The sequence below is a fragment of the Podarcis raffonei genome, chromosome 9 (genome assembly GCF_027172205.1).
Source record: "Podarcis raffonei isolate rPodRaf1 chromosome 9, rPodRaf1.pri, whole genome shotgun sequence".
NCBI classification, from domain to species: Eukaryota; Metazoa; Chordata; class Lepidosauria; order Squamata; family Lacertidae; genus Podarcis; species Podarcis raffonei.
In genome coordinates this window covers 65486277-65511955 of record NC_070610.1, presented here as the reverse complement: position 1 = coordinate 65511955, position 25679 = coordinate 65486277, and the positions used below count along the sequence as shown (strand labels likewise).

The following is a 25679-nucleotide window of genomic DNA, read 5'->3' as shown; positions in this document are numbered from 1 at the left end:
TCCAAAGGAACACAGGTCCAGGGTGAGTGCCTGGAACCCCCTGTGATCTTGCTACTGCTCTGCAGAAACAGGGGGAGGCCCCCAACTCTTGTAGCACTGGGCATTTTCAGGGAACCAGGAAGACACTGAAGGAATTAGAGATGGACGAATATGTCCATTTTGGTTTCTCTCTCTGTGTATTTCTAATTTGAAGTTCAGTTCTCCACATTTCCACATCAATTTGCTATTTTTTTTTTTAAATGTATTTTTATTAAAGATTTTCGTGGTTTACAAAAGTATCTGCAATCCTCTCTCTCTTTTTTCTTCAAGTAACATTTTTTACAGATCAGTTTCATTTGTTGAGACATTAGGAAGAAAAGGGGGAAAGAGGTGGAGGGGGAAAGATGGGTGGGGTTGGGTGGCGATGTTTCTATTTTACTTAATATATGTGGGGTTTTGTGTCAGCGTCGCTTGTGCAGGTTCTCTGCTATTCACTTGTGTTTCTTTGGTGGTGAGAGAGGTTGGGGTTGGCCTCAGGTGTGGTTGTTTGTTTGTGATTGGCTGTGGTGATCTTTGTTTTCATGTGTGAGTGGAGTGGGTGTTTTGGATCAGGTTAGTCATATTGATTCGTATGTTGCTGGTGAATTTTTGTCATTGTCTTGTTGGGCTGTGTATGTGACAAAGGGGAGCCATACCGGGGTGAAGACGTCTTCTTCTATTTGTCCCCATGTCAGTTTTAGTTTATTGGTTAATTTTTCTAGTAAGGCTGTTTCCCATACTATTTTGTACCATTGGTCCATGCTTACTCCTGACAGGTTTCTCCAGTGTCTGGTTATGAAGTTTCTGGCTGCTGAATGTAGGTGGGTTATGAGTTCTTTGTGGTGTAAATGGGCATTATTGTCTTGGAAGATGTTTAGTAGGGCCAATTCTGGGGTGATTTCTAATATTTGCTTAGTTATTCTACACATTTCTCGTATGACTGTTGTCCAGAATAGTTGGATTTTGGGACACTCTCACCACATGTGTAGGCATGTGCCTGTGGAGGTGCACCCTCTCCAGCATTTTGGTGAGGTCCTTTTTTTTCTTTTCTTTTTTAGAGTCAGGCACTTGCTCTGTATTATTTTCAGCACTTGCTAAATAGGCAAGCCTATATAATTCTGACATGCAATTTTATTTTATCATGTACCTTAAAAACAACAAAACTGCTTCTCCTCTGTTCTCCCATAGGATGTTTGGGCTTGATTAAGGGGCCCCTTACCTGCACCCCAAGCGATGTGGGTGGCGCTGTGGTCTAAACAACAGAGCCTAGGTCTTGCCAGTCAGAAGGTCGGTGGTTCGAATCCCCGTGACAGGGTGAGCTCCTGTTGCTCGGTCCCAGCTCCTGCCCCACCTAGCAGTTCGAAAGCACGTCAAAGTGCAAGTAGATAAATAGGTACCGCTCCGGTGGGAAGGTGAACAGCGTTTCCATGTGCTGCTCTGGTTCGCCAGAAGCGGCTTAGTCATGCTGGCCACATAACCTGGAAGCTGTCTGCGGACAAACGCCAGCTCCCTCAGCCAATAAAGCAAGATGAGCACCGCAACCCCAGAGTCGTCCGTGACTGGACCTAACAGTCAGGGGGTACCTTTACCTTTACCTGCACCTCAAACCCAGTTTGAGCACTGGACTATTTAGATTGGCTGGGACAGATTGGTCAGCTTAATGTCTGAGAGAGGGGCTAGAAGGCTAAAGGAAGAACAGCAGATTGAGTGATTATGTTATCAAGGGGTGGGTGGGACTTTTTTCACCATTTTCCAAAGCCAATAAGGATACATTTCTACTTCTGCTTCCAGCTAGCCTAGCCAAGGAGACCAGGGACTTGTGGCTGTTCCCATGGGATGGGGGATTGAGGCTGTTCAGTGGGGTGTCAATTAGGCAGGCATAAATCTGCAAAATGTTCGCATGGAAAGCCAGATCTTTGGAGCATTGCATCAGGAGCGTTGAGGGTAGCTGCGTGGCCATTTGGAACCTAGCCAGGATGTCAGTTTCTGATTAATAAATAACAGTGTGCACACAGGCGTGCATTGGTCTCAGTGTGCAGAACTTTTCTCAAAAGAAGATGCATCTTTTGCTCGAGATCCCTGTGTTTTTTCTTGTAGTCCTCTACTCCTATTTAGAGGCTCTTGTCAAGCTTTTCATTCCCGTGAAGGAAAAATGTGTCAGCGGACAAATTGTTCTGATCACTGGATCCGGCCATGGGCTTGGGAGAGCCACTGCTTACGAATTTGCGAGGCGTCAATGCAAGTTAGTTCTGTGGGATATCAACAAGGTATGATTGCGTTATTGCTAGGATTAGAGCTGGGTTAGTCTACACTGACTGGACCTTTTTCAATAGCATCCTCTAAAAGAATTCTAACTGGTTTTTGAGGCCCTTTCCCAGAGAGCTTTCAATCCCTTTCCATTTCTAGAATGGCGTTGAAGAAACTGCTGAAGAATGCAGGAGGCTGGGAGTCACAGCACATGCTTTTGTGGTGGACTGTAGCAAGAAAGAGGACATCTACAGCGCTGCAGAGAAGGTGAGCCTTCAGATTCCCCCATAGGCTTCCCCAACCTGCTATGATGCCAGTATCCTAAAGTTCAGCTCCTGCCAACCTAGCAGTTCGAAAGCACACCAGTGCAAGTAGATAAATAGGTACCACTGCGGTGGGAAGGTAAATGGCGTTTCCATATGCTCTGGTTTCTGTCACTGTGTTCCATTGCTCCAGAAGTGGTTTAGTCCTGCTGGCCACATGACCCGGAAAGCTGTCTGTGGACAAACGCCGGCTCCCTCGGCCTGAAAGCGAGATGAGCGCCACAACCCCATAGTCACTTTTGAATGGACTTAACTGGCCAGGGGTCCTTTACCTTTTTACCTAAAGTTCAGCAAATTATTAAATATTGCTATTTGTTATTTATATAATATCACTATTTGTGCACACCCTCCTCCTCCTCCTTTGGCGATCACTCGTAGCCGAGTAAGATTGTCTTCAATAAACACGGTTTTAACAATGAGTCCGTAAGTGACTGTGGAGGCCAATTCTGGATCCACATGTCCTTCCACAGTGGGGACGTTGGTTTCCAAGTGGGAGTTGATCATGGTGTGGATTTGCCAAGCATGCCTTCCTCTTAGCACGTTTCTCCCTTGCGTCCTGAGTTTGAGTGTCTTTGGTAAAGGCTGTTCTCCAACTGGAGCATTCACAGGGTAGTGTTTTCCAGTTGTCAGTGTTTATACTACTTTTTAAAAAGATTTTCCTTGAGACAGTCTTTAAACCTCTTTTGTTGACCACCAGCATTACGCTTTCCCTTTTTAAGTTCGGAATAGAGTAGTTGCTTTGGAAGACGATCATCAGGCATCTGCACAACATGACCAGTCCAACAAAGTTGGTGTTGAAGAATCATTGCTTCAGCACTGGTGATCTTTGCTTCTGCCAGTACACTGATATCAATTTGCCTGTCTTCCCATGAACAGGAATGGTAGGAGTGGTAAGTCACTGTCAAAGATCACTGAAATGGAGGCCTTGATAATGCCACTACTAGGGTTTTGCCAACAGCATCAGCTTACTACACTTTTTAGTGATAGCTGATCCATGGCCATTTGATGTACCTTTGGGGACTATTAATTTGGCGTGTATTTATTATTGGTTGCTTAACATGCAGGCCTGTCATTTCTTTCACTGGACTGTATTTGAATGGTAATTGTTATGTACTGAAGTTCTCACCCTGGGCCAGCAGGGGGATACTGTAGATAGTTATGCAAATGAAGGATCGAAAGTGACGTTCAGTGATTGGCTAGTTACAGAAAATGGTTACTGTTGCATTCTAGTGGAGCTCTATATAAGCAGGCTGACTGAGCTCCTCAGTTCAGTTCTGTTCCAGCTTACAAATAAAGAGCTGCTTTGGAAGAATCGCTGTGTCGTCTGATATGTTCGCTCACAACTTAACAGTAATGGTTTTCATTTCATATTATTGCTAGCTGATGAAGATTTATCATTGAAACAGTTCATTATCCTGAAAGATCTTTGACCTTTGACCTACCACTCCCACCATTCCTGTTCATGGAACATTTATTTGATTCTTATTAGTTTGTGACTCCATGCACATATTATATGTCTTCTGTTTATGGATTTTGAAACAATATAGTGTTATAAAAATATTGTCTGTATATTATTAGCTGACTTGTTGCTTGTTGTTGTTTAGAGTGTTCTGATTTGCAACACACGGGATTTTCTTTGTTGTTGTTGTTGTTGTTGTTTATTCGTTTAGTCGTGTCCGACTCTTCGTGACCCCATGGACCAGAGCACGCCAGGCACTCCTGTCTTCCACTGCCTCCCGCAGTTTGGTCAGACTCATGTTTGTAGCTTCGAGAACACTGTCCAACCATCTCGTCCTCTGTCGTCCCCTTCTCCTTGTGCCCTCCATCAGGGTCTTTTCCAGGTAGTCTTCTCTTCTCATGAGGTAGCCAAAGTATTGGAGCCTCAGCTTCTGGATCTGTCCTTCCAGTGGGCACTCAGGGCTGATTTCCTTCAGAATGGAGAGGTTTGTTCTTCTTGCAGTCCATGGGACTCTCAAGAGTCTCCTCCAGCACCATAATTCAAAAGCATCAATTCTTCGTCAATCAACCTTCTTTATGCTCCAGCTTCTTTATGGGATTTTCTTTGGGTTATACCAAGTCAGATCATTGGTCTTTCTAGCTCAGTATTCTCCACAATGATTGGCAGTAGCTCTCCAGAATTTCGAGCAGGAACATTTCCAAGCCCTCCCTGGAATTGTTAAGGATTGAGCCTGAGACCTTCTGAGGTGTTACACATATCTAGGCTTCATTATCAGCTTAGCAGCAGGAATGCTTGGGAAATGGTAGGTTGTGTGCCAAAGACTTAAAGGAAAACATGCCCATAGCTTCTTGTGCAAGATAGTTTCTCATTCTCATTCCATTTGTTTTATATGAAGTAAGCAGTGTTGCAAAGAGAGGTGTCTGTTGCTCGTTGGCAGATAGCCATATTGCAGAGATATATTCAGTGGAGATTTGTGCATTAGGTCTCCCAGGGCAATGCAGCAGTAAAAAATTAAAATATTTTTTAAAGTCCTGCACTATCTCAAAACCGTACTCTTTCTCCTACCATCAAATCCTTCCACTTCACCTGAGAGAGACCCGTGGAGACATTTCTGTCCCTCTCCTCTTCTCCGGAGAATCAGCCCTCTGCACTGCTCAGACTGGAGATCCTTCCCTGGTGGAGAGTTCTGGAGAGCTCAAAAATCTTGTTCCTAGTTTTGTGAAACTTTGTTTGCTCCTAATAAATGCATTGCCCTTTTTAATCATCATCATAATCTTATTTGTATGTTGCCTTTCCATAGTAAAAACCATGCACAAGGCAGCTTACATGAAAAGATTTACATAAATACAATGAAAGTAGCAAAAAACATTTAAGAAAACACAGCACAAAGAACACAACCAAACTGAACAATTTCCACATAAATCATAAGATCTAACCCCCCCCCAAAAAAACCAATAACAGCAAAAAAGAATCAAAAATCCAACAACCCCACCCTGAAACAATACCCTGGCCAAAGAGTCTGTTCAGCAGCCTCAGCTTTTGTAGCTGGAGTCAGTCTGGAACCCTCCCTCCCAGGCCAGGTGGGAAAAGGCCTGAAAGGCAGGGAGCAGGTCTTCCAGGACTTACAGCCAAGATGGAATAATAAATGGAATAAAAACAGCCAATAATGAACCAACTGGACTTCTTATGCTATTTGTTTTAGTTAGGGGTTCAGGGCAAGATCCTGTCAAAGTTAATCTCTTTCCTGCCCTATTGACTTTAATGGTAGGAGAAATTTAACAATTAAAAATTGCTTTATGCTGCAATCTAGTACCCACCTGCCTGGGAGCAAGCCTTATTGGACTCCATAGGATTTCATTCGGGGTAGACATGCATAGAATGGCACTGTTAGGACTTCATTAACCCACTCAGCAGGGTCAATGACAAAGGTGAGTCATGCAAACCTACCTGTCCATACTCACTGGCGATAGCAAAATGAATATGAGAAATTCAAGAAAGTTGCAATCCTGGCACATATGCTTGTAGAGATTGAGGCACAGGATCATCCTAAATTTCTGTATAAAATTTGAATGTGCTTATTTATATGTGCAGTATAGATGCCCCCGGGAAAGGAAGGCATTGAGCAGCTGCTAAAGGTGTTCTGTGCTGACACTGTGCTTTGCAGTGTGTCCAACCACCCTATAAGCAAACTAATTTTTTAAAAAAGTTCTAGAGAGAGGGGCTAGGCAATACAGAGCTTGCCACAAAAGACTCGGGGGCTCATGCCCTAAAGCCCTAATCTAACCTCCTGTAATCTGTAATTTTATTATTATTATTATTATTTGCATGTATTCATTCCATACATCATAAAATGTCTCAGAGCAGCTAAACACCTCTGCCCTTTATTACTGCCTTTCTTTAAAGGTGAGAAAGGAGATTGGTGATGTGGACATCTTGATGAACAACGCCGGGGTGATCTCCCCAACAGATGTGCTGTCAACTGAGGATCAAGCCATTCAAAAAATGTTTGAAGTCAACATCCTTGCTCACTACTGGGTAATAAAGAATCATTAAGCAAAGCCCTGTTGCAAGAACAGCCCTATGAGCACATCGTTGTGTAATGGGAGGTACTGACAATGGTTGCCATGATCTCCTGCAGCTTTCAGGCAACCTACTGGCCTCCAGATTATTTGAATGACAAGCTTTCATGGTAGTCCTGGCAGGGGCTGATGGGAGTTGTAGTTCAAAACATTTGGAAGGTGCCATGCTGGCAAAAGGGCGGACTACTCTCTGACATGGATAATGTTGGAGCGTTCCCATGAGTGCCACAGGGCAGGTTGGTGTTATGTTGTTGGAAAAGGCGATCAACTCCCCCGCCCCCCAGTTATATTTTATTAAATTTTCGAAAACAATCACATACTACACTACAATACATAATATTTTTTTCTTTTCTTTTGCCAACTTCCCACTCCGATTTCCATCATCTGATGTGACATTACACCTGAATGAAAAGATGCAGCGTGGTTCAGCGCTGTTTTATTAGCACAGTACAGCACTATTTCGTTTTTATTTCTGCATCTGGTTTTCAAATTTATACCATAAATTGTTCTGCTCATCCTATGGATTGAAGAAGTGCGATATTAAATAATGCATGTACATAAAGAACTAGGGTCCCTGCTCCTTGCCCCTCCCCACTGTAATAGCCACATGCACTTGGAAGATGGGAGAGTGGAACCTACGCGACTGCATTGGCCTCTACGGAATAAAACCCACTTCAGAATAAATAAAGGAAACTAAGAACAAACAAACCTGAAACAACAACAGCAGAGTTGGTACAGCAGTTGCTACTGTTTTACTAAATGGCTGACTTCTATGGAAAGTTACCAGGGCCGTCTTACCCAGAGGTGCTAGAGGTGCAGGGCACCCGGGTGCTGGGCTCTCAGGGGCACCAGGCCTAGAGTCCGGGGCCGAGATTTGGAGTCCGGGGATTGGGAAGAGCCGACAGCCGCTGCCGAGTGGAGCAGAGCCCATTGGAACGCCGCAGCTCTTCTGTGGGCGAGCGAGTGCTGAGGTTCTGCCTTCCTGTGTGCCTGGGATTGGTGGGCCGTTGAGAGGCCCGCCCAGTGCATGCTGCTCACATGAGGGGCCCGGCTTCACTCAGTCGCCACTGCCACTGCCGTCTCAGGCTCCTCTGTTGCTGCTGAGGTGGCCGTCCTAAGGTGGACCTCGCTGGCCCGTCCTAAAAAAAGGTCAACAACTCTGGGCAAGCTGGGGGGGAAGGTTGCCGGGCGAATCTTTGCACCCCAGCGCCACATATGCTTAAGACAGCCCTGAAAGTTATTCCCCCTTTCTTTTTAAACTTTCAGACCACAAAAGCATTTCTACCGACCATGATGAAGAACAACCACGGCCATATCATCACCGTGGCTTCTGCTGGGGGACACATAGTGGCTCCATTCCTCGTGGCTTATTGGTGCGTATAGAATAGACTTTATTTGCATAGCCAACAGGCCATAGCATCAAAGGACAGACAAAAACAAAAATACATTACGGAAATAGTTATCATAGAATAATCTCAGTACTTAAAACTTGGCAGGGGTAATGATAATAATAATAAGATCCTAGGCGAGGAATCCAGGTGACGGCACTGATGTCATTCAGATAGCAGCTCTCAGTCTCATTGCTCTCTCGATAAATTTGGCAACCTTCTCTGTTGTCGAGCTGTTCTGGTCGGGTAGGAGTGAGAACAATTTGGCTTCACAAGAGCGGCCCGGGATGGCAGATAGTAGCGGCGTGATGGTCTCGTCCCTGAGATCTTTATATAGGGAGCAGGACAAGAGAACGTGTGACACGGTCTCTACGTAACCAGCTCCACAGGGGCAGAGCCGGTTCTCGAATGAAATTTTTTGATATCTACCTTCAAGAACAGCTGATGGTAACATATTTAGTCTGGCCAGTGTAAAGGCCCGTCTAAGTTTTGGAATAGTTAAGGTAGACAAATAAGGTGCCCGGAAATCAAAGTGGGAGGGGGGCAGATAAGCGTACCAAGCACTAAATTTCTTAATATAGGCCAGATTATTCTGTTGCTCAATATCCTTCATGCGCTGGTCAATAACGGTTTTTGCCTTGGGTAGACCCATTTTCAGGAGATGCTGTGCTTGGAGGCCACATGTAAGTAGTTTTTGATGCACTACTTTGGACCACCGACTTCTATGAGCATCTCGTGCTACTAGAGGTAGTAGTCCAGATGGGTTTAAGTTTAAGCGAAGCCAATAGTTGAATGTTCTTAGCCAGGTCCGGGTTTCGACAGAGAGGAGGCCAATCTCCAGCCGTAGGGCCGCATTTGGTATGCATGGTGGAACGGCTAGAATTTGTCTTAAAAATTTAGACTGGACCGTTTCAAGTGTGCGGCAATGGTTTCCCATCCAGATTTGGGCCCCGTAGAGTAATTGCGCCAAGGGTTTTGCTTGAAAGACCTCCAGAGCTGCTGGGATATGTCTGCCCCCCTTCGTAAAGTAAAAGTATTTTGGCGCTTTGAGATGCTTTTTCCCTAGCATATTTATGATGGGCCTCCCAGGTCCCTGTTGACTGGAATTGGTGCATATATAGGAGAGACATTTCCCCATCAGCAGAAATAAAAGAAGTCATAAAATAATACCCTACTCTTATTAAATTTGTGAGTAAATTTACCTGTATTGGTTTTATTTACCCAACAACTGATTTTATATGGAATCTTACCCTTTGAGAAATTCAGCTTATAGGAAGAATACTTTGGATGGGATTCAGCTTCTTCTTCCTCCCCTCTCCCAGTGTGCACCCCAGAAATGTTTTCTCGAGGGTCCCCCAGCTATTTGGAGAACATTCTGAGTGTGTGTGAGGAGCAGCCACAGAGAGGACGGGGTGTGTGTGTGTTCTGTTGTGCAAGTGGACATTTGCCGCACAAGCAGAATGGCAGTTCCCGTTCTAAATGCAGCTCCTGCTCCTGTTTCAGAAGCTGCACCCATGGATTCCCAATGGTGTGGTGCCATTTTCTGGGAGCATGAAAGTCTGTGGTGTGGAAGGCAAGGGTTCAAAAGTTCTGGAATTCAGGCAGAAGCTCTTTGGACTACATCATAAGTGTCCAGCCAATGCCAATACATACTTGAAGTCCATAAGCTTGCGATTCTTAATTTATATACTGTTTCTTGGACCAGAGGTCCTCACTTTGGTGAACAGTACATTGATGCCACCAAAAATACAATGAAAGTACCATGAAATGCAATAAGCCAATCATCCGTCAAAATTACGATACATGTAAGACGGTGGAATCACAGCATCGGGCAGGGGTGGGGAAATTGTGACCCTCCTTTTGTTGCTGGACTCCCAGATCCCATCAGTCCTGGTCAGCATGGCCAATATAGTGAGGGATGATGGGAGTTGCAGTCCAGCAACAGTTGATGCACCGCCATTTCTCGATCCCTGATGCAGTAGGAGAAGAATAAAATAATTCTCTCCCAAACTAAAGGATTACAGAGCGCTCTCACCATTTCTACATCCCACATGCTTAGGAGCTAGAAACCTGAGCCCAGTCAACAAGAGATCACCATAACCATAGTCATCTTCAACCAGAGGAATTGAGTGGTGCTCAATTGCTAACCTAAAGCTACGTAATTCTCATGACCCTGGGATTGCTGAGTGGGCGAAGATTTCACTGAATATCCAAATCCCAGTTGGCCAAAATGTGCTTCCAGTAGCTGAACAGCAGTTGAGTGGCAAAAGCACATGCATGCATTGTAAAATTCGCATGTAGGAGTAAATATACAAACGATTTGAAAAGTAATTGTAATGAACAGATTGCACTAGTAGGATTGCAAGAAGTTTTGTAAGGATGATTATTTGAAATATTGCAAGAAAGACTATGAGGAGAACTATTAGTTAATGATAATAAAGATTAATAGAGAAATTAAGAAATGCAGAATAAGTGATAAAGAACAGAAAATCATCAGAGGTGTTGACGGAAGTCTAAAATATTGTATAAGACAAGAAGTTATGTTATATGATTGTTGGAGATGATACGTTAAAAAAACTAATAAAAATGTATATTAAAAAAATATAAAATTAGCATGTGGAGAGGAAGCTCATAAGTCTACTCTAGAACGAACACAATTACTCCATACATGTAGGTCTGAGGTTAGTGAGGGCCGACAGCTCTAAAAACAACTGCATGTTGTCCCTGAATATTTGTGATGTTTCATGTGAGATTTGTATTGTGCAGAAGGCAATTATGATCATCCAGCTACTAAGCTATGTCCAAAATTTCTCGTAGCTCGTCTAAATTCGCTGCAGTTGGGCTTCACCGAGCTCTGACAGAAGAGCTGTCTGCATTGAAGAAAGACGGGGTCAAGACTTCATGCATCTGCCCTATGTTTATAAATTCCGACTTCGTCAAAAATCCATCTTCAAGGTACTGAATAAGAAAGGTGTGACACTGACATTTAGAAAAATCCATTGTTAAAAGTGCCCTTTTGTAGTGCCAGCCATTTAGTCCTTCCTTTCCTTTTGTTCCATCTATTGTTGTGTCCCAGATGTCTGTTTTTATTGAACATTCATGATGATTTGTGCTATTTTATTGAACATTCATGATGGTTTGTGCTATTTTGGTGGTCATACACGATATCACTTTCAACGCTCTTTGTGCCTGCAAAAGTTTCAGGGGGGTCATACTGCTTCATTTCCAACAGTAACTTCCTGCTGAAATCCTGTAACTTTTCATGCCACAGATTATATTGGTGGCATGGCTTGGTTTTTTTGTCGTGCTTTCCAGACAGCAATAAAGTGGTAGGTGGTATTGGGGAAGCGTCGCAGGACAACAAATAAAGCAAAATAAATCCACCACTAACACACTTTTATAGCATCAGAGAGCATGTTGCAGAATATTGCTGCAATAAAATAACTGTCTGGAGTGGCCCAGCCTCTTTTTAAAATAATCTGAGTTTCCATTTAGATTCATTTCAGGTCGCTCAGTTAAAAGAAATCCTCCCCTACCTTCTCTTGTGTTTTGGCTTCATTTGCCTGTGCTCCAGGCCTATCATGTGAGCATCATCTCATTGCCTGATTTTTGTACTGGTCGCAAGTTCCAAGCCTTGACCTTGCAAAGAATATGCAAATAGAATGTTGCTTTTTCCCTCTCTAACTTCAGATTAATGCCTCCATTGGAGCCTGAAGAAGTTGCAAGTCAAGCAATGAAGGGAATTCTAACCAATGAGAGCATGATTTTCATCCCACGATTTCTGAAAGTCAGTGTCATGCTGGATAGGTAAGTATGCTGAAAAATTAAAGCCAACTGCTAAATGTATTTTTTTAAAAACAAAACACAAAAACCAAAACCACTTTTGGCCTAATTAATGTGTCTGTTGCTTTCAGAGTGTTACTTCCAGGTAGACAAATGACAGGGAACATATAGGTCTTCACATGTTGTTAGACTATAACCTCAGTCATCCTTTACCATTGCCGTTCTGGCCACAGCTGATGGGAGTCAAAGTCCAACATTTAGAAAGTTGCAGGATGCCCAACATTGAAACAGGTAGTCAAAACTAATATATCTTCCTCTTTTCTCCAGGTTCCTTCCAGCTCGTGGAGCTAAAGCTTTGTGGAAGCTGAATAAACTTAAATTTGATTTTACCATTGGATACAAGGACAAGGAAAACTAAGGGGATGGGATTCCTGTTTTTAATCGCTTTTAACTCTTTGAAGCTTTAATTCTGGATAAAACCTAATCTGTTAGAAAACCTATCATACACCTTCTCCTTGTAGCAAGTAGCTCCATCAACCTATCTATGTATGAATGGCATGCAGTGGCGTAGCGTGGGGGGTGCAGGGGGGGGGCCGGCCGCACCGGGCGCAACATCTGGGGGGGGCGCGCTCGCACTCACAGCTCTCTGCCCTACCTGGCTCACTCACTCTCTCTCACTGCAGTGCTAGCTGTGCGAATCCGATCCGAGCCGCCGGGTCGCTGCCCACTGTGGAGGGGTGGGTGCCAGGCGTGTGGTGCGGAGAGAGAGCGAGGGACTATCTGGGGGAGGGACAGTGCAGCGGCCGCCCAGCGCAGCGCTGAGCGTGGGAGAGAACCACACCAGCCCAGCCCAGGCAGCAGCAAGAAGAAGCTGGCAGCGGCAGCAGGTTAGGGGTTAGGGGGCGCAAATTACTTGCCTTGCCCCGGGTTAGGGGGCGCAAATTACTTGCCTTGCCCTGGGTTAGGGGGCGCAAATTACTTGCCTTGCCCCGGGTGCTGACAACCCACGCTACGCCGCTGATGGCATGGAGAAATCAACTTTTCCTTGCAACTGAAATGATGTCTTCCTATCTCTTAAGAATGGTGTAATCCAGAGTTAAGTTTCCTCCCTCTCGAAACAAAGAAATAATAATGTTTTGTTTCATGAAACGAATGAAGCCTCTAACTCAGTTCTTTCAGGGAGAAATGCAAAATGTCATTGGACGGTGGATGAGGCATTTACAACTTTCCCCCTTGAAGTATGAAATAATGCAGCAGAACCCAATAAACATGAGTGTGAAATATGGTTTTTCTACTGTGTGATCATGGATGTAATGTTGGTGGGAGACAGGGAAGGATGTCTCCTTCATACTTTACAAACTCTGCTCGGAAATATCAGGATCAAACAACATTAATAGCATGAATATTTATGAGTGCCCACATTTTTTCACTCATGTGATCCTTTGTTTTGTGCCTGGAAAATGCATGTCACAATGGCAAGTAATTTAGTATTTCCTGCTGAGTGTCTACAAACAGATTACATGAAGCGTATCTGACTGATTTTACCCATTCCTAGATGTTTCTCTCCCATCGAAACCAACCTTTGCCACTAGTATTACCATTGGCATGGCGTCAGTCATTGTCCCTGTAATTACTGCCTTTATCAGTGAATCGTACTTTCTACTTGCATGTCAAGTTAATATTGCCCTGCCATTGCTTAATTAATTCTATGGCATTGCCAGCTAAACATCTGCTATACAGAGATATCATGATTTGTGAGATAAGGGTGGAACTATGTAGAGTTGAACAGTAGGGCTGGGCAATATCTGGTTTTCAACATCGTGATATATCACCTGCTAAACATCACGATAGACTTGTATATCACAATGTCTGAAATAAGGATGGAGCTATGTAGAGGCATTGGCTGGCTTCACAGTTTTCCCCACATTGTGATTTTTGCATAGTGTATACACACACATAAACACACACACACACACACACACCATGATTCAGAATATATTGCCAGGTCAAAAATTATGAAACCAATATCACAATATGGATTTCAAACCAGTTTTGGATGATATATTGATATATCGCCCAGCCCTTGTGGAGCCATGGCAATAGCAAAGCCTGGATAGCTCAGCTGGTGCTGGTAACACCAAGGTTGCAGGTTCAATCCCTGTGTAGGACAGCTGCATTGCAGCGGGTTGGACTAGATGATCCTCAGGGTCCTCTTGTTGTTTAGTTGTGTCCAACTCTTCGTGACCCCATGGACCAGAGCACGCCAGGCACTTCTGTCTTCCACTGCCTCCCGCAGTTTGGTCAAACTCATGCTGGTAGCTTCGAGAACACTGTCCAACCATCTCGCCCTCTGTCGTCCCCTTCTCCTTGTGCCCTCCATCTTTCCCAGCATCAGGGTCCTCTACAATTCTATAATTCTATGGCAGTGGTGCTGCTGCTGCTTACTGCAAGGGAGAGAGGCAAGGGAACTGCAAGGGGGAGCTGCACAGGCACACCGCCAGTGGAACTGGCTCTGCCAGTACACCCACATGGTCACAAACTTTCTACCAGCTCATCGTTCTTCCTCCTCAAAAGCAGCAAGGAGCTTCTAGGGCTGCATCGCTGCATCTCTATATCAATATATATATCATATATATCAATATATCATCCAAAACTGGTTTGAAATCCATATTGTGATATTGGTTTCATAATTTTTGACCTGGCAATATATTCTGAATCATGAGCTTCTCCCATAAGGTGGCATATAAACGTAAAGAATGGAAGAAAGTACGTGATTGCAACATACCAGGAAGCAGTATACTCGCCAAGATATTGCACTTTTAATATATTTGGGATGGGAAGTTCAGGGGATTCCATCTGCAGGTTACAGACAAGGTGTTACATAATTTACCCACTGCCTGGCATTAATCAGGCACCTGAATAATGGATTCATATGCACCCCAAGTGAAGGCATCTCTTAATCTAATGTTCTTTTCCCTTGCTTCCAACAACTGCATCGAATTTCACGTTTGTGAACTTGTTCAAAGCCACCAAGGCACGCTCGGGTAAGATTCTGCAAAGAAAATAGAAGCATCAAGTTACAACCGTCACAGAAGCTCAGAATTCTTTTAGATCCAGGTATTTTGATTGCTTGCCTTTTGTTGATGTTGTTTTGACCACAAGGCATGTTTTTAACCCAAATAACAACTCGGAAGTTCATTGCTCCTCTCCTACGTGCACCCCACATACCTTTCCAGCAGCAGGCGGAATTTCACAAACGAAGGAACGAAAATCATGTTTTGATTGCAAAGAATTCCATTGATGAGTTTCTTTGCAACTACGTCAGGCTCCAGAATAGGCGACAACCTGCGGTTAAAGGAAAACACTAACTAAAATGTTGCCAGAAACATGGACATGCGGCAATTTGAGATTAGCTGTAGCAACATTGTTATAATCACTGCCAGAATGTTTCTTAAATGTTGTTAACTCTCTGCAAGCCCTCCAAAGGTCTACAGTGGTACCTCAGGTTAAGTACTTAATTCGTTCCAGAGGTCCGTACTTAACATGAAACTGTTCTTAACCTAAAGCACCACTTTAGCTAATGGGGCCTCCGGCTGCCGCCGCGCCACCGGACCATGATTTCTGTTCTTATCCTGAAGCAAAGTTCTTAACCTGAAGCAGAGGGGAGTCTGTAACCTGAAGCGTATGTAACCTGAAGCATATGTAACCCGAGGAGCACTGTAATGGTTTCCTTTGTTGCTAGCCCATGAAATTAATCCCATGATGTCAGTGACCGACAGGACCCAGAAGAGCGTGGGGCGGAGGCAGGGGACCAGGAAAGTGATCTAGGAGAAGGAACCAGTGATTTATGGGGTTTGATGCCACCTGCGAGGCAGAAGCCGGGGTGGGGGGAGTCAGCGCAGTCTGAGACAGAGGAAGTCGTACTACATGTGGTGGTGGAAGAATAAGAAGCTGTTCAGCCAACAGATATGTCAGTAGACTATGGTGACCAGATTTTTTTTCAACGAATCCGGAGACTGTTATTCATGTTTTTCTTGAACAGGAGCAGCTGTTTCAAAAGGGGATTTATTTTTTAAAAAGGAAAAGAGCCTTCTCATTACATACCTTGATCTTGGATTTTTAATAAAGCCAGTGTTAATAAACACTGGGCAAAGGCATGAAGTTTTTATCCCATCCTTTCCCAAAGCAGACAATTCTTGAGTCAGACTTTTGTGAAACCCAACAGCAGCAAACTTGCTTGAGCTAAGGGGAAGAGGAGATTTGGGAGATCTTTGAAAACATTTCTTAGCTATTATTATTATTAATTTATTAATCACCGTCTACACAACCATTTCAAGATGTTGTACAATGAAAGCAGAAAAACAGTTAACAGCACACAAAAAACAGCTGATACATTTAATACAACTTCTAAAAAAAATGACACTCGCAGCAAAGACCTATTTGTCCACCTGGGAAAGTCCTGAAAATACTTTTTGACAAGAAACCCCATTGAATTCACTGGGACTGACTTCTGAGTAGGGATTTGGATCAGTGTTCTGTACCATTCAGAAGAAAAATGTATCCAGTTGTGGGCGCCTAGAATCGTAGAGTTTTAAGGGATCCCAAGTGTCATCTAGTCCAGCCCCCCTGCAATGCAGGAATATCTCAATGCCTGTGACATCTCAACAGGAATACTATTCCACAGGACAGAGGCAGTCATACTAAAAGCCCTGCTACTGTAGAGATCTTTGGAACTTGCCACAGAAATCTTCCCACTGGACATTGATTGGGTATGTAAGGGATAAGGCAGTCTCTCAGGTAACCCGGTCCTGAGCTGTAAAGGACCTTATCTATTAGTACCAACACCATGAACTTGACCCAGTAGCAGATTGATATACATTACCCAATGTATGTGCAACATGCAAGCTTTCAAAATATAGCCACTATCAATGAATTGCTAAGACAGATAATACTAGAGAATTAGTAACAAACTTACAGAAAATAAATCACTTATAATTGACCAAAGTTCTTCACAACACTTAAACTGATTTCAGTGGGTTTACCCTGAATATGCCTTTGTTGGATATCACCCACAAGGAAAGACATAGTGATAACAGCAAGAACCTTTATTGAACTACAGATCTGGACAACAGGGGCAAAGCAACTGCTTATATACATTTCTGAAGGCCTAGGCCACTCCCACTCCCAACGTGATTGGCTGGCTAAACTTCCAAGCTGCGAATCATAAGTCAGAGTTTAAGGGCCAATGGCAGAGGCCCAAATCTTGAAATGTCCTGTGATTGGATATCATGTATCGAATCAGAACACAGGGGCTGAGAATCCTTAGTCCAGACTCAAGCTCAGGCAAACACAGACCACTGAAGACATAACAATTTTATTCTAGACTAATCGGAGCATTCGTTGGTATGAACAGAAATGTTTCTATTACACTCACCAATAAGATACCAGAAAAGGGACTGTCAGATGCCCACCAGCTGATGCAACAGTGACAATATGGCCATGGTTCTTTGTCATCATTGCTGGCAGGAATGCTTTTGTTGTCTTGAAGTTTGAAGAGAAGGGGGAGGACATTGTTAGATTCCCACATATCTAGTATTTCCTTTTGCTATATTACTGTTTGTTTATATGCTGCTTTTTGGCCTAAAGAGCATATTATCGCAAGTGAAATATTCAATAAAAATGCAACAGAAATCAAACAAATATTTTAACGCCCCCCCAACCCACAAATACCCCGTAATCACACTGGATGCAAGTTCATGAACCACATCCACACTTTACCTAGAGTTCCATGTCTTGCTTGGAAGACGAGTTCACTCACTCCGTCCACAAACAAACCTGTTCAGGTTTACTCCCACACCCCATCAGCTGCCCCAGTTTCTAAGCTAGGAGCAAGCTCATCCACAACCATTTGCCCATGGTGAGTTTCTGCACCCTTGTCACATCCTGATGGAGTGCCTCAAACAGAACTTCCCTATTGGGGCTGGCCAGCAGTGGCACACCACCATCAGACGCTATGAATCTGACATGGCAAGAAAAGAAAAGAAAAGGAAGGAAGCATCTTCATTCACTTTGCTGGAGATGCTTTATGACATTAACCTCAGGGGTGATGAGGACCAAATAGGAGCTACGCTGATCGCCCAAGGTCTTTATAGAATCATAGAACTGTAGAGTTGGAAAAGACCTTCAGATCAAGAGTCTCGTGCTCTGCCAGCTGAACTATCCCAACTGTCTATGAAGAATGAATTTTAAACCAGGGCAATGGCTACTTCCTTGCATGCCCTGCTTTCAAGGCATTTTCTGCCTAGGGTTTTTGGGGTGGAGGAGACAGTCATTCCCCCTAAAACAGTTTCCTTTTGAAAATATGTTTGCTTTTGGGAAAAGGGGTGTAAGCTTAATGATTTTGACGACCAGCTCAGCAGCGGCCTCCAAACAAATTGATTCCCTCCCTGGAAATCAGCTTAAGTTATGGCAAAGTGTGTATCAACCATAATATTTAGCATGTAAATGATATAAGTGGATTGGTCATGGTTTAGTTTGGATTATCAGGTATAACTTTTGCAGTGTATTAGTACTTTTTAATGTATTAGGCTGGCCTCGACCAGAGCCAGGGCTAATTCGGTCGTGGCCCTGATCTGGTGGAACACTCTGTCATAAGAAACTAGGGCCCTGCGGGACTTGACATCTTTCCGCAGGGCTTGCAAGATGGAGCTGTTCCACCAGGCTTTTGGCCAAGGCACAGTCTGACCCCCTGTCTCCTTCTGTAATCCTCACAGAACTCTAACCATTAATTTGATTCTGAACTGATTTTAGAATGTATTTTAATTAATTGACTGTGTGATTTTATGTACACTCTGCTATTTTTACTTGCTGTTAGCCACCGCTCTGAGCCCGGCTTTAGCCGGGGAGGGCGGGATATAAACAATATTATTATTATTATTATTATTATTATTATTATTATTATTATTATCAGCAGTGCTTTTTCGGGCGGGGACGCAGGGGTTAACATACCCCTAAACATTTTGTGAATCTACATTTAGCCTCATTGAGGGGCAGTATTTCAATATGAGTAGGACAATGAGAATACCCTTAAACATTTTTTTTAATAGAGAAAAAGCACCGATTAGCAGTACCCTAACAATATTTACCCAGTGATGAGCGAGCACGTTGACCTCAAAGGTTTTCTGTATTTGCTTGTCCTGGGTGGAAAGGAAATCTGCTGTTGCTACCACACCGGCATTATTCACTAAAATACTGACATCTCCTATGTCTCTTTTCACCTTTAAAATGTGACAAACGAGAAGAGCAGCCGGGATTAGATTTACAGTCACAGAATCCATAGGCAGGCAATACCTTTATTACAGGACTAAACAAAATATCACAAAATAGTGAGTAAGCCTTTGAGTACGCCAGAGTTCTTCTTCAGACTGGATATAACATAAAGGGGAGGGGGATGAGAGAAAGGAGGGGCACACAAAAACAAACAAACAAACAAACAAACAAACGTTGTCGCTTTCAGGTCTCACCTTCTCTGCAGCACTGTAGATTTCCTCTCTGACGCTGCAGTCCACAACAGAGGCATGAACTGTGGCTCCCAGATTTCTGCACTCTTCAGCTGTTTCCTCAACGGCATGCTATGCCATGCAGAAAGGGAGAAAAATGGCTCATTTCCTTGCATTCTGTACATAACTGAGTGTCTAGCTAGGATCTGGGAGACCAGAATTCAAAGGCCCACTTAGCCCATGAGATGACCTTGGGCCAGTCACTGCCTTTCAGGGGCAAAATCATGTACACCATGGCCCGGGGGCCGAATCTGGCCCAATCGCCTTCTAAATCCGGCCCACGGATGGTCCAGGAATCTGTGTGTTTTTACATGAGTAGAATGTGTCCTTTTATTTAAAATGCATCTCTGGGTTATTTGTGGGGCATAGGAATTCATTCATTTCCCCCCCTTCAAAATATAGTCTGACCCCCCCCACAAGGTCTGAGGGACAGTGGACCGCCCCCCTGCTGAAAAAGTTTGCTGACCCCTGAGGTACGCCATCACAGAGGGAAGGTGGTATATACGGAATACTACATAAGTTAACTAAATACAGCAGGGAAAGGTTTAAAACGGGGCCAGGAAACCTGTGGCCTTCCAGATCAACAACGCCCATCATTCCTGGCCATTGGCCAAGCTATCTGGGGATGATAGGAACTGGAGTCCAACGGCAGCTGTGAGGAGCACAGGTTCCTCACCTATGGTTTAAGAGCAGGGTCTTAGCCCAAGAACCTATCCAAATACACAACCCTCAGAATACACAACATAGCAAAGAGAAGAGCATATTCAGAGTGCTTTCCCTTTAGTATCAAGTGACCACACTTCATCCATGCACATCTGAGCTTAGAGGTCTCCCACATTGCCACTAGCCGTAGAGTACAAAAATCACACCTGGCTCCTTCCATCTTGTGCATATTATTATTATTACAGTGGTTGTTGTTGTTTAGTCGTTTAGTCGTGTCCGACTCTTCGTGACCCCATGGACCAGAGCACGCCAGGCACTCCTGTCTTCCACTGCCTCCCTATTATTACAGTGATACCTCGAGTTTATTAATTCGTTCTGGAGGTCCGTACTTAACCTGAAACTGTTCTTAACCTGAAGCACCACTTTAGCTAATGGGGCCTCCTGCTGCTGCCGCGCCGCCGGAGCACGATTTCTGTTCTCATCCTGAAGCAAAGTTCTTAACCTGAAGCACTATTTCTGGGTTAGCGGAGTATGTAACCTGAAGCGTATGTAACCTGAGGTACCACTGTATTAAGTGTTAAGTTGTGGGTGAACATATCAGATGACACAGCGATTCTTCAAACAGCTCTTGTTTATTCACAAGCCCAGAACAGAACTGAACTGAAGGGCTCAGTCAGCCTGCTTAAATAGAGCTCCAGTACCACGTTACTGTAACAACTTTCTAAAACTATCCAATCACTGAACGTCACTTTCGATCCTTCATTTGCATAACTATCTACAGTATCCCCCTGCTGGCTCAGGGTGAGAACTTCAGTACAAAATAGTATTATTAACATTAATTATTATTATTATTATTATTATTATTATTATTATTATTATTATTAAATTTGTATACTGCCCTACATCTGAGGTCCACTTAGACCTATGGCAGGGGCTGGTATACTGGCCCTGTCTCTGTCCTCCCGGTGGGGATAGCTTGACCACGCCGATAAAACCCAGGAATTGATCACTCAGTTTTCGGATTAGGGTTTTGGCTGATGCACATAGAAATAGGCTCCATTTGGATGGGCCATTCCCACATCGATGGCAGAGATAGGCCCAGCCTCTTGCCAGGCACCTGGGTCTGTCAAGCCTCCATTTTAGTTTCCCACATGCCTCACTCATGCCTAACTAGACCAGCCTGGGCAAGCGTGTATCTTTATTTTATTTATTTACTTGTAGTGTTTATATCCTATCTGTCATCTGCAACAGGAGAAAAAGAAAACAAAAACCCAGCTACACAACTCTGATTATCAGCCAATTTGCCCCCCCCCCTCACTCTATTCAAAACATGCCTGACAATTGACAAGGGGGTAGTATTCAAATATTTCACCTTCAAACCTTTTCACTAATGAGAACGAGGGCTTTGTTGCCAGCACTGCATCCGCAGAGTCAGAAACTTTATAGTGAACATAAATCCAAACAATTTTAAGACATAAAAGTGGCTCAACTCCCAACTTGCCTTTTTAAATCATCTATTTCCCACAGTGCTTCTTGTTAAAGAAAGGGAGGTGTCTGATGCATGGGTGACCTATGAAGAAATATCTCAGGACCACAATACCGCAAGGACCACCTTTTTCCATATGAATCTATTCTGAGGCCCTTCTTCATGTGCCTCCTCCTCGAGAGGTCCGGAGGGTGGCAACATGAGAACGGGGACTTCTCTGCAGTGGCTCCCCGTCTGTGGAATGCTCTCCCCAGGGAAGTTCACCTGGTGCCTTCATTATACACCTTTAGGCACCAGGCAAAAACATTCCTTTTTAACCAGAGCTTTGGTTGATCTGACTGACATCCTATGCCCTTTTAAAATGTGGCTCTTTTTTGGATGTGTGTGTGTGTGTGTGTGTGTGTGTGTTATTGGGTTGTTGTTTTTATTCTGATTATACATATTGTGGTTTTTATGTTGATCTTTTCTGTGAACTGCCCTGAGACCTCTGGGTCTAGGGCGGTATGTAAATTCAATAAATAATAACAAAACAACAACAAGAATAATCTGCCCAATGTTGCAAAAGAGTATTGAGAGCTGCCATTGTAGGCATGCTTAACTTGAAGATAAAAACCACCGAAGACAGACAGCATAAAGATGCACATGTTTATGCTACATGTTTACTCTTTCATCTTCCCACACAAAAATCAGAAGGTGCCACTATGCAAAGCAAACATGGAGTTCAGCCCTAGGCATATTTGGGTGCCAAGGCCCTGTGGCTGCCTCATTTCTGGAAGGATAACGAACTAGACAGTACACAGAATTTAGTTTTATGGGATTAAATAGGGCCACAACTTTGTTGGCTACAGATGTGTAGGTTTTGACCATAAGCATTGAGGTAAGTCACTGCAAATATCACTCCAGCCCATCAGCTGTATGTGAAGTATCTCCAAGAGTGAAGCCAACCTATGACCTACGTCGAAATCAGGGCGTCCCCCAAGTGGTTGCCTTTGGAGGAGTGGAAAGGCCCTAGCCCCCATCTGGGCGTCAGACAGGAGCCATCCCTTCCGGATCCTTTTAACAGGATACCCTTACCTGTCAAAAGGATGGCAGGGAACGATCCAGCCTGCCATACGCCAATCCTGGGAGCATCCCCATGGCTTGCCCGCAAATCCGCCTGCCGCAGAAGGGCAAACGGACTTAATGAAGGAGCACAGTACATCCCACTGAAGTCAATGGAGTTTCTTTCCAGGAAAACATGAGTAGGACTGACTGCAAATGATTCTAAGAACCCAGGAAGCCTGCTAGCCATTATTTCCACACACACCAGCATTTACCATTCCCATTCGTTATAGGGTTTCAAAGGGGGAGCTATTTCATACCTTGTTTAGATCCCAGAGCACCAGCTTGCTCTGCCGTTTGGCAAATTCATAGGCAGTGAGTCTTCCGATGCCGTGTCCCGCTCCAGTGATAAGCACAATCTCGCCACTGACAGATTTTCTTTTCGCAGGAATAACAAGTTTCACACAAGCTTCCAGGTACGAATAGATTATAATGCCTACGAGCCGCAGGAGTTCCAGTATGAGATTCATTTTAATTCCTCCTCCTCGTCTGTGACTTAGCTGACAGCTGGGAGGACTTTGTAATACAACAGGCTATTCATTTACTAAGTTGTGTGTGTGTGTGTGTGTGTGTTTAATAGTGATGAACAAGGGGGGGGGGACCACACCCAGTTGCTTATAAGGATGCAATTTTTATATTAGCAATTAACCTGTGTGATTATATATTGCACACTATTGTAAGCAAACCTACTCGTGAAACTAGATTGCAGATGGTGACAGATCTTAGTTGTTTGTGGGTTTTATATTTAGTTAGTAATAATAATAAAAAATTTTATTTATACCCCGCCCTCCCCAGCCAAGACCGGGCTCAGGGCAGCTAACACCAGGGATAAAAAACAACAACAATTGATTAAAATACAACTTAAAAACAAGATTAAAATACAACATTAAAATGCAGCCTCATTTCAGCGCTCAGGGCACCATACATGGTTCTCCCTTTCCTCAATTTCCTCTCACAACAATGCTGTGAAGTAGGCTAGGCTGAGAAATAGTGACTGAACCTTGGTCTACAGAGGCAGAAATCCTCTCTATATTTGCCTCACTTTCACTCACTTGTGTTCACGATGCCACAGTTGTTGTTGTTGTTAAAAAACCCTTTTTAACAATGTCATCTCAAAGGTTGCAGAAATATTTGCAGTTCTGCAGCACTTTTCAACATACAAATTACTTTGAAAATTACCTAATGCATTGTACTTTTTTTACACCCCTACCACATGGCTTAATATATAAACTGAGATCAGCATGTATGTATGTGTGCCACTTTCTTGCAGGTTACTGAAGAAACAAAGTATTGTGGCAGTGGCTCAGCTTACAGAGAAGCTCAAAGATCCAAAGGAAAGTACATGAAAGTGTTTCTTTGTCCTCCAGGGAGCTCAAGGCGCCATACATGGTTCTCCCCCTGGGGTAGTCGCTACCTTTTTTTTTTGCAAATTAAGTTTTTATTGATTTTCAGTAAACAGACATACATTCATAAATACACATATATAGGTTACATATTTAACTTAGGCTCTATCGTTCCTCTGAGTTCCCTCCATTTCTTTGGTAAGTATCAAATAAAATTCTAATGTCACGTACTTTATATATCATATTATCAACTACACGCTGTAAGAGTTATTCCAACCCTACCAGTGTCTTCAAAGATTTACAATTGTTTCTTATATACATCAAATATTTACTCCAATTTTCTTGAAACTTCTGCTCATCCTGATCTCTTAATTTTCCTGATGGTCTGGCCAGTTCTGCATAGTCCATCATTTTAACCTGCCAGTCCATTATATTCGGTATTATGTCTGTTTTCCAATTCTGAGCTAACATATTTCTGGCTGCTGTCGTGGCATATAGAAAGAGGTTTTTATCTTTTTTTTTTCAATTTCCTTTCCAATCAATCCCAGTAGAAAAGCTTCAGGTCTTTTTGGGAAAGTATATTTAAATATTTTTTTTAAGTTTGTTATAGATTAATTCCCAAAAGCCCTTCACTTTACTACAGGTCCACCACATATGGTCGAGGTCCCTCTCCACCTCTCCACACTTCCAACATTTTTTATTTTTTGTTCTATACATCCTTGCTAGCTTTACCGGCATTAGATGCCATCTGTAGATCATTTCCCACAAATTCTCCTTTAAGGCAGTGCAAGCCGTAAATTTCATGTTTATATTCCATAGTTCTTGCCACGCATCAAACGCGATATTTAGGCCAAAATCGATAGCCCATTTAACCACGGCTTCCTTTATCTCTTCATCTTTCATATACCAATCCAATAATAAATGGTATGTTTTTGATAGTACTTTATTTTTACCTTCTAGAATATCGATATTGAATTTAGATTTCTTATCTTCAAATCCCTTTTTCCTTTTATCTTCTTTTAGTAAATCATTAACTTGGTGATACTGTAACCACCCTGTGAATAAACTCTCTACCTCCTCATACGGCTTGAGTTTTATACCTTGATCTGTCTTTTTGGTTAGTTCTTCATAAGTAGCTTTTTCCCCCTTCCATGTTGACTTTTTTGATGGTTAAAACTTCTATTGGTGAAATCCACCAAGGGGTTTTCTTTTCCAACAGGTCTTTGTTTCTTTCCCAAACTTGAAATATAGTCGCTACCTTTTAACCTACCTTACAGGGTTGTTGTGAAGATGAAATGGGTGGAGTAACAACCTTGTAGGAATAATTTGTGTGTATATAGATAGATGATAGATAGATAGATAGATAGATAGATAGATAGATAGATAGATATTCTTGCTAGAGGACTCCCTCCCCCATTAAAGCTATCTGAGCTGCTGCAGTTTTGGGAGCAGCCTGTTGCAGAGTGGAGGAACTCAATCTTAGAAAGGACCTTTAAAAATGAGGGCTGGGAGACAGAATCAAGCTGTTTGAAATGCTCTCTGCAGGCCCAGTGACAGAGAGCTAGGGTTACCCCTCCTGGAGATGCTGTATCCCATCAGGGTTGACGGATCAGGAGGGAGTGGAGAGTTAAAAGACAGAACCTGACAGATCAGCTGTCAGAAAGAGGGTTTGGGTAGGTCTTGGCTAAGGGATGAGCTGGGTGGTTAGGATAATTTCCCTCAAGGGTAGG

General features: G+C 43.4%; 2 protein-coding genes across 2 annotated transcripts; one reads left to right on the top strand and one right to left on the bottom strand.

Annotated features, from left to right (window-relative positions):
• Positions 1 to 2057: 2057 nt before the first annotated feature.
• Positions 2058 to 12406, top strand: LOC128421397 (estradiol 17-beta-dehydrogenase 11-like). Its single transcript, XM_053404139.1, has 7 exons — positions 2058 to 2285; positions 2425 to 2532; positions 6451 to 6582; positions 7893 to 7999; positions 10832 to 10969; positions 11705 to 11821; positions 12125 to 12406. The coding sequence occupies exons 1-7, from the start codon at positions 2076 to 2078 to the stop codon at positions 12213 to 12215; spliced, it is 903 nt and encodes a 300-aa protein (XP_053260114.1). The 5' UTR covers positions 2058 to 2075; the 3' UTR covers positions 12216 to 12406.
• Positions 12407 to 14594: 2188 nt separating this feature from the next.
• Positions 14595 to 23119, bottom strand: LOC128421393 (estradiol 17-beta-dehydrogenase 11-like). Its single transcript, XM_053404124.1, has 7 exons — positions 22867 to 23119; positions 19321 to 19428; positions 18943 to 19074; positions 17232 to 17338; positions 15902 to 16039; positions 15026 to 15142; positions 14595 to 14849 (listed from the first exon to the last, which is right to left on the bottom strand). The coding sequence occupies exons 1-7, from the start codon at positions 23074 to 23076 to the stop codon at positions 14759 to 14761; spliced, it is 903 nt and encodes a 300-aa protein (XP_053260099.1). The 5' UTR covers positions 23077 to 23119; the 3' UTR covers positions 14595 to 14758.
• Between the last annotated feature and the right edge of the window lie 2560 nt (positions 23120 to 25679).

What these genes read in the sequence shown, in the direction of transcription:
- LOC128421397 (XM_053404139.1), top strand. Translation starts at nt 2,076, where the DNA reads ATGCATCTTTTGCTCGAGATCCCTGTGTTTTTTCTTGTAGTCCTCTAC. An exon ending in TTCTGTGGGATATCAACAAG is followed by an intron (nt 2,286 to 2,424) that starts GTATGATTGCGT and finishes TTCCATTTCTAG; the next exon opens with AATGGCGTTGAAGAAACTGC. An exon ending in GTCAAAAATCCATCTTCAAG is followed by an intron (nt 10,970 to 11,704) that starts GTACTGAATAAG and finishes CTCTAACTTCAG; the next exon opens with ATTAATGCCTCCATTGGAGC.
- LOC128421393 (XM_053404124.1), bottom strand. Translation starts at nt 23,076, where the DNA reads ATGAATCTCATACTGGAACTCCTGCGGCTCGTAGGCATTATAATCTAT. An exon ending in ACGTGCTCGCTCATCACTGG is followed by an intron (nt 17,339 to 18,942) that starts GTAAATATTGTT and finishes TCAAACTTCAAG; the next exon opens with ACAACAAAAGCATTCCTGCC. An exon ending in TTCCGCCTGCTGCTGGAAAG is followed by an intron (nt 14,850 to 15,025) that starts GTATGTGGGGTG and finishes TTTTCTTTGCAG; the next exon opens with AATCTTACCCGAGCGTGCCT.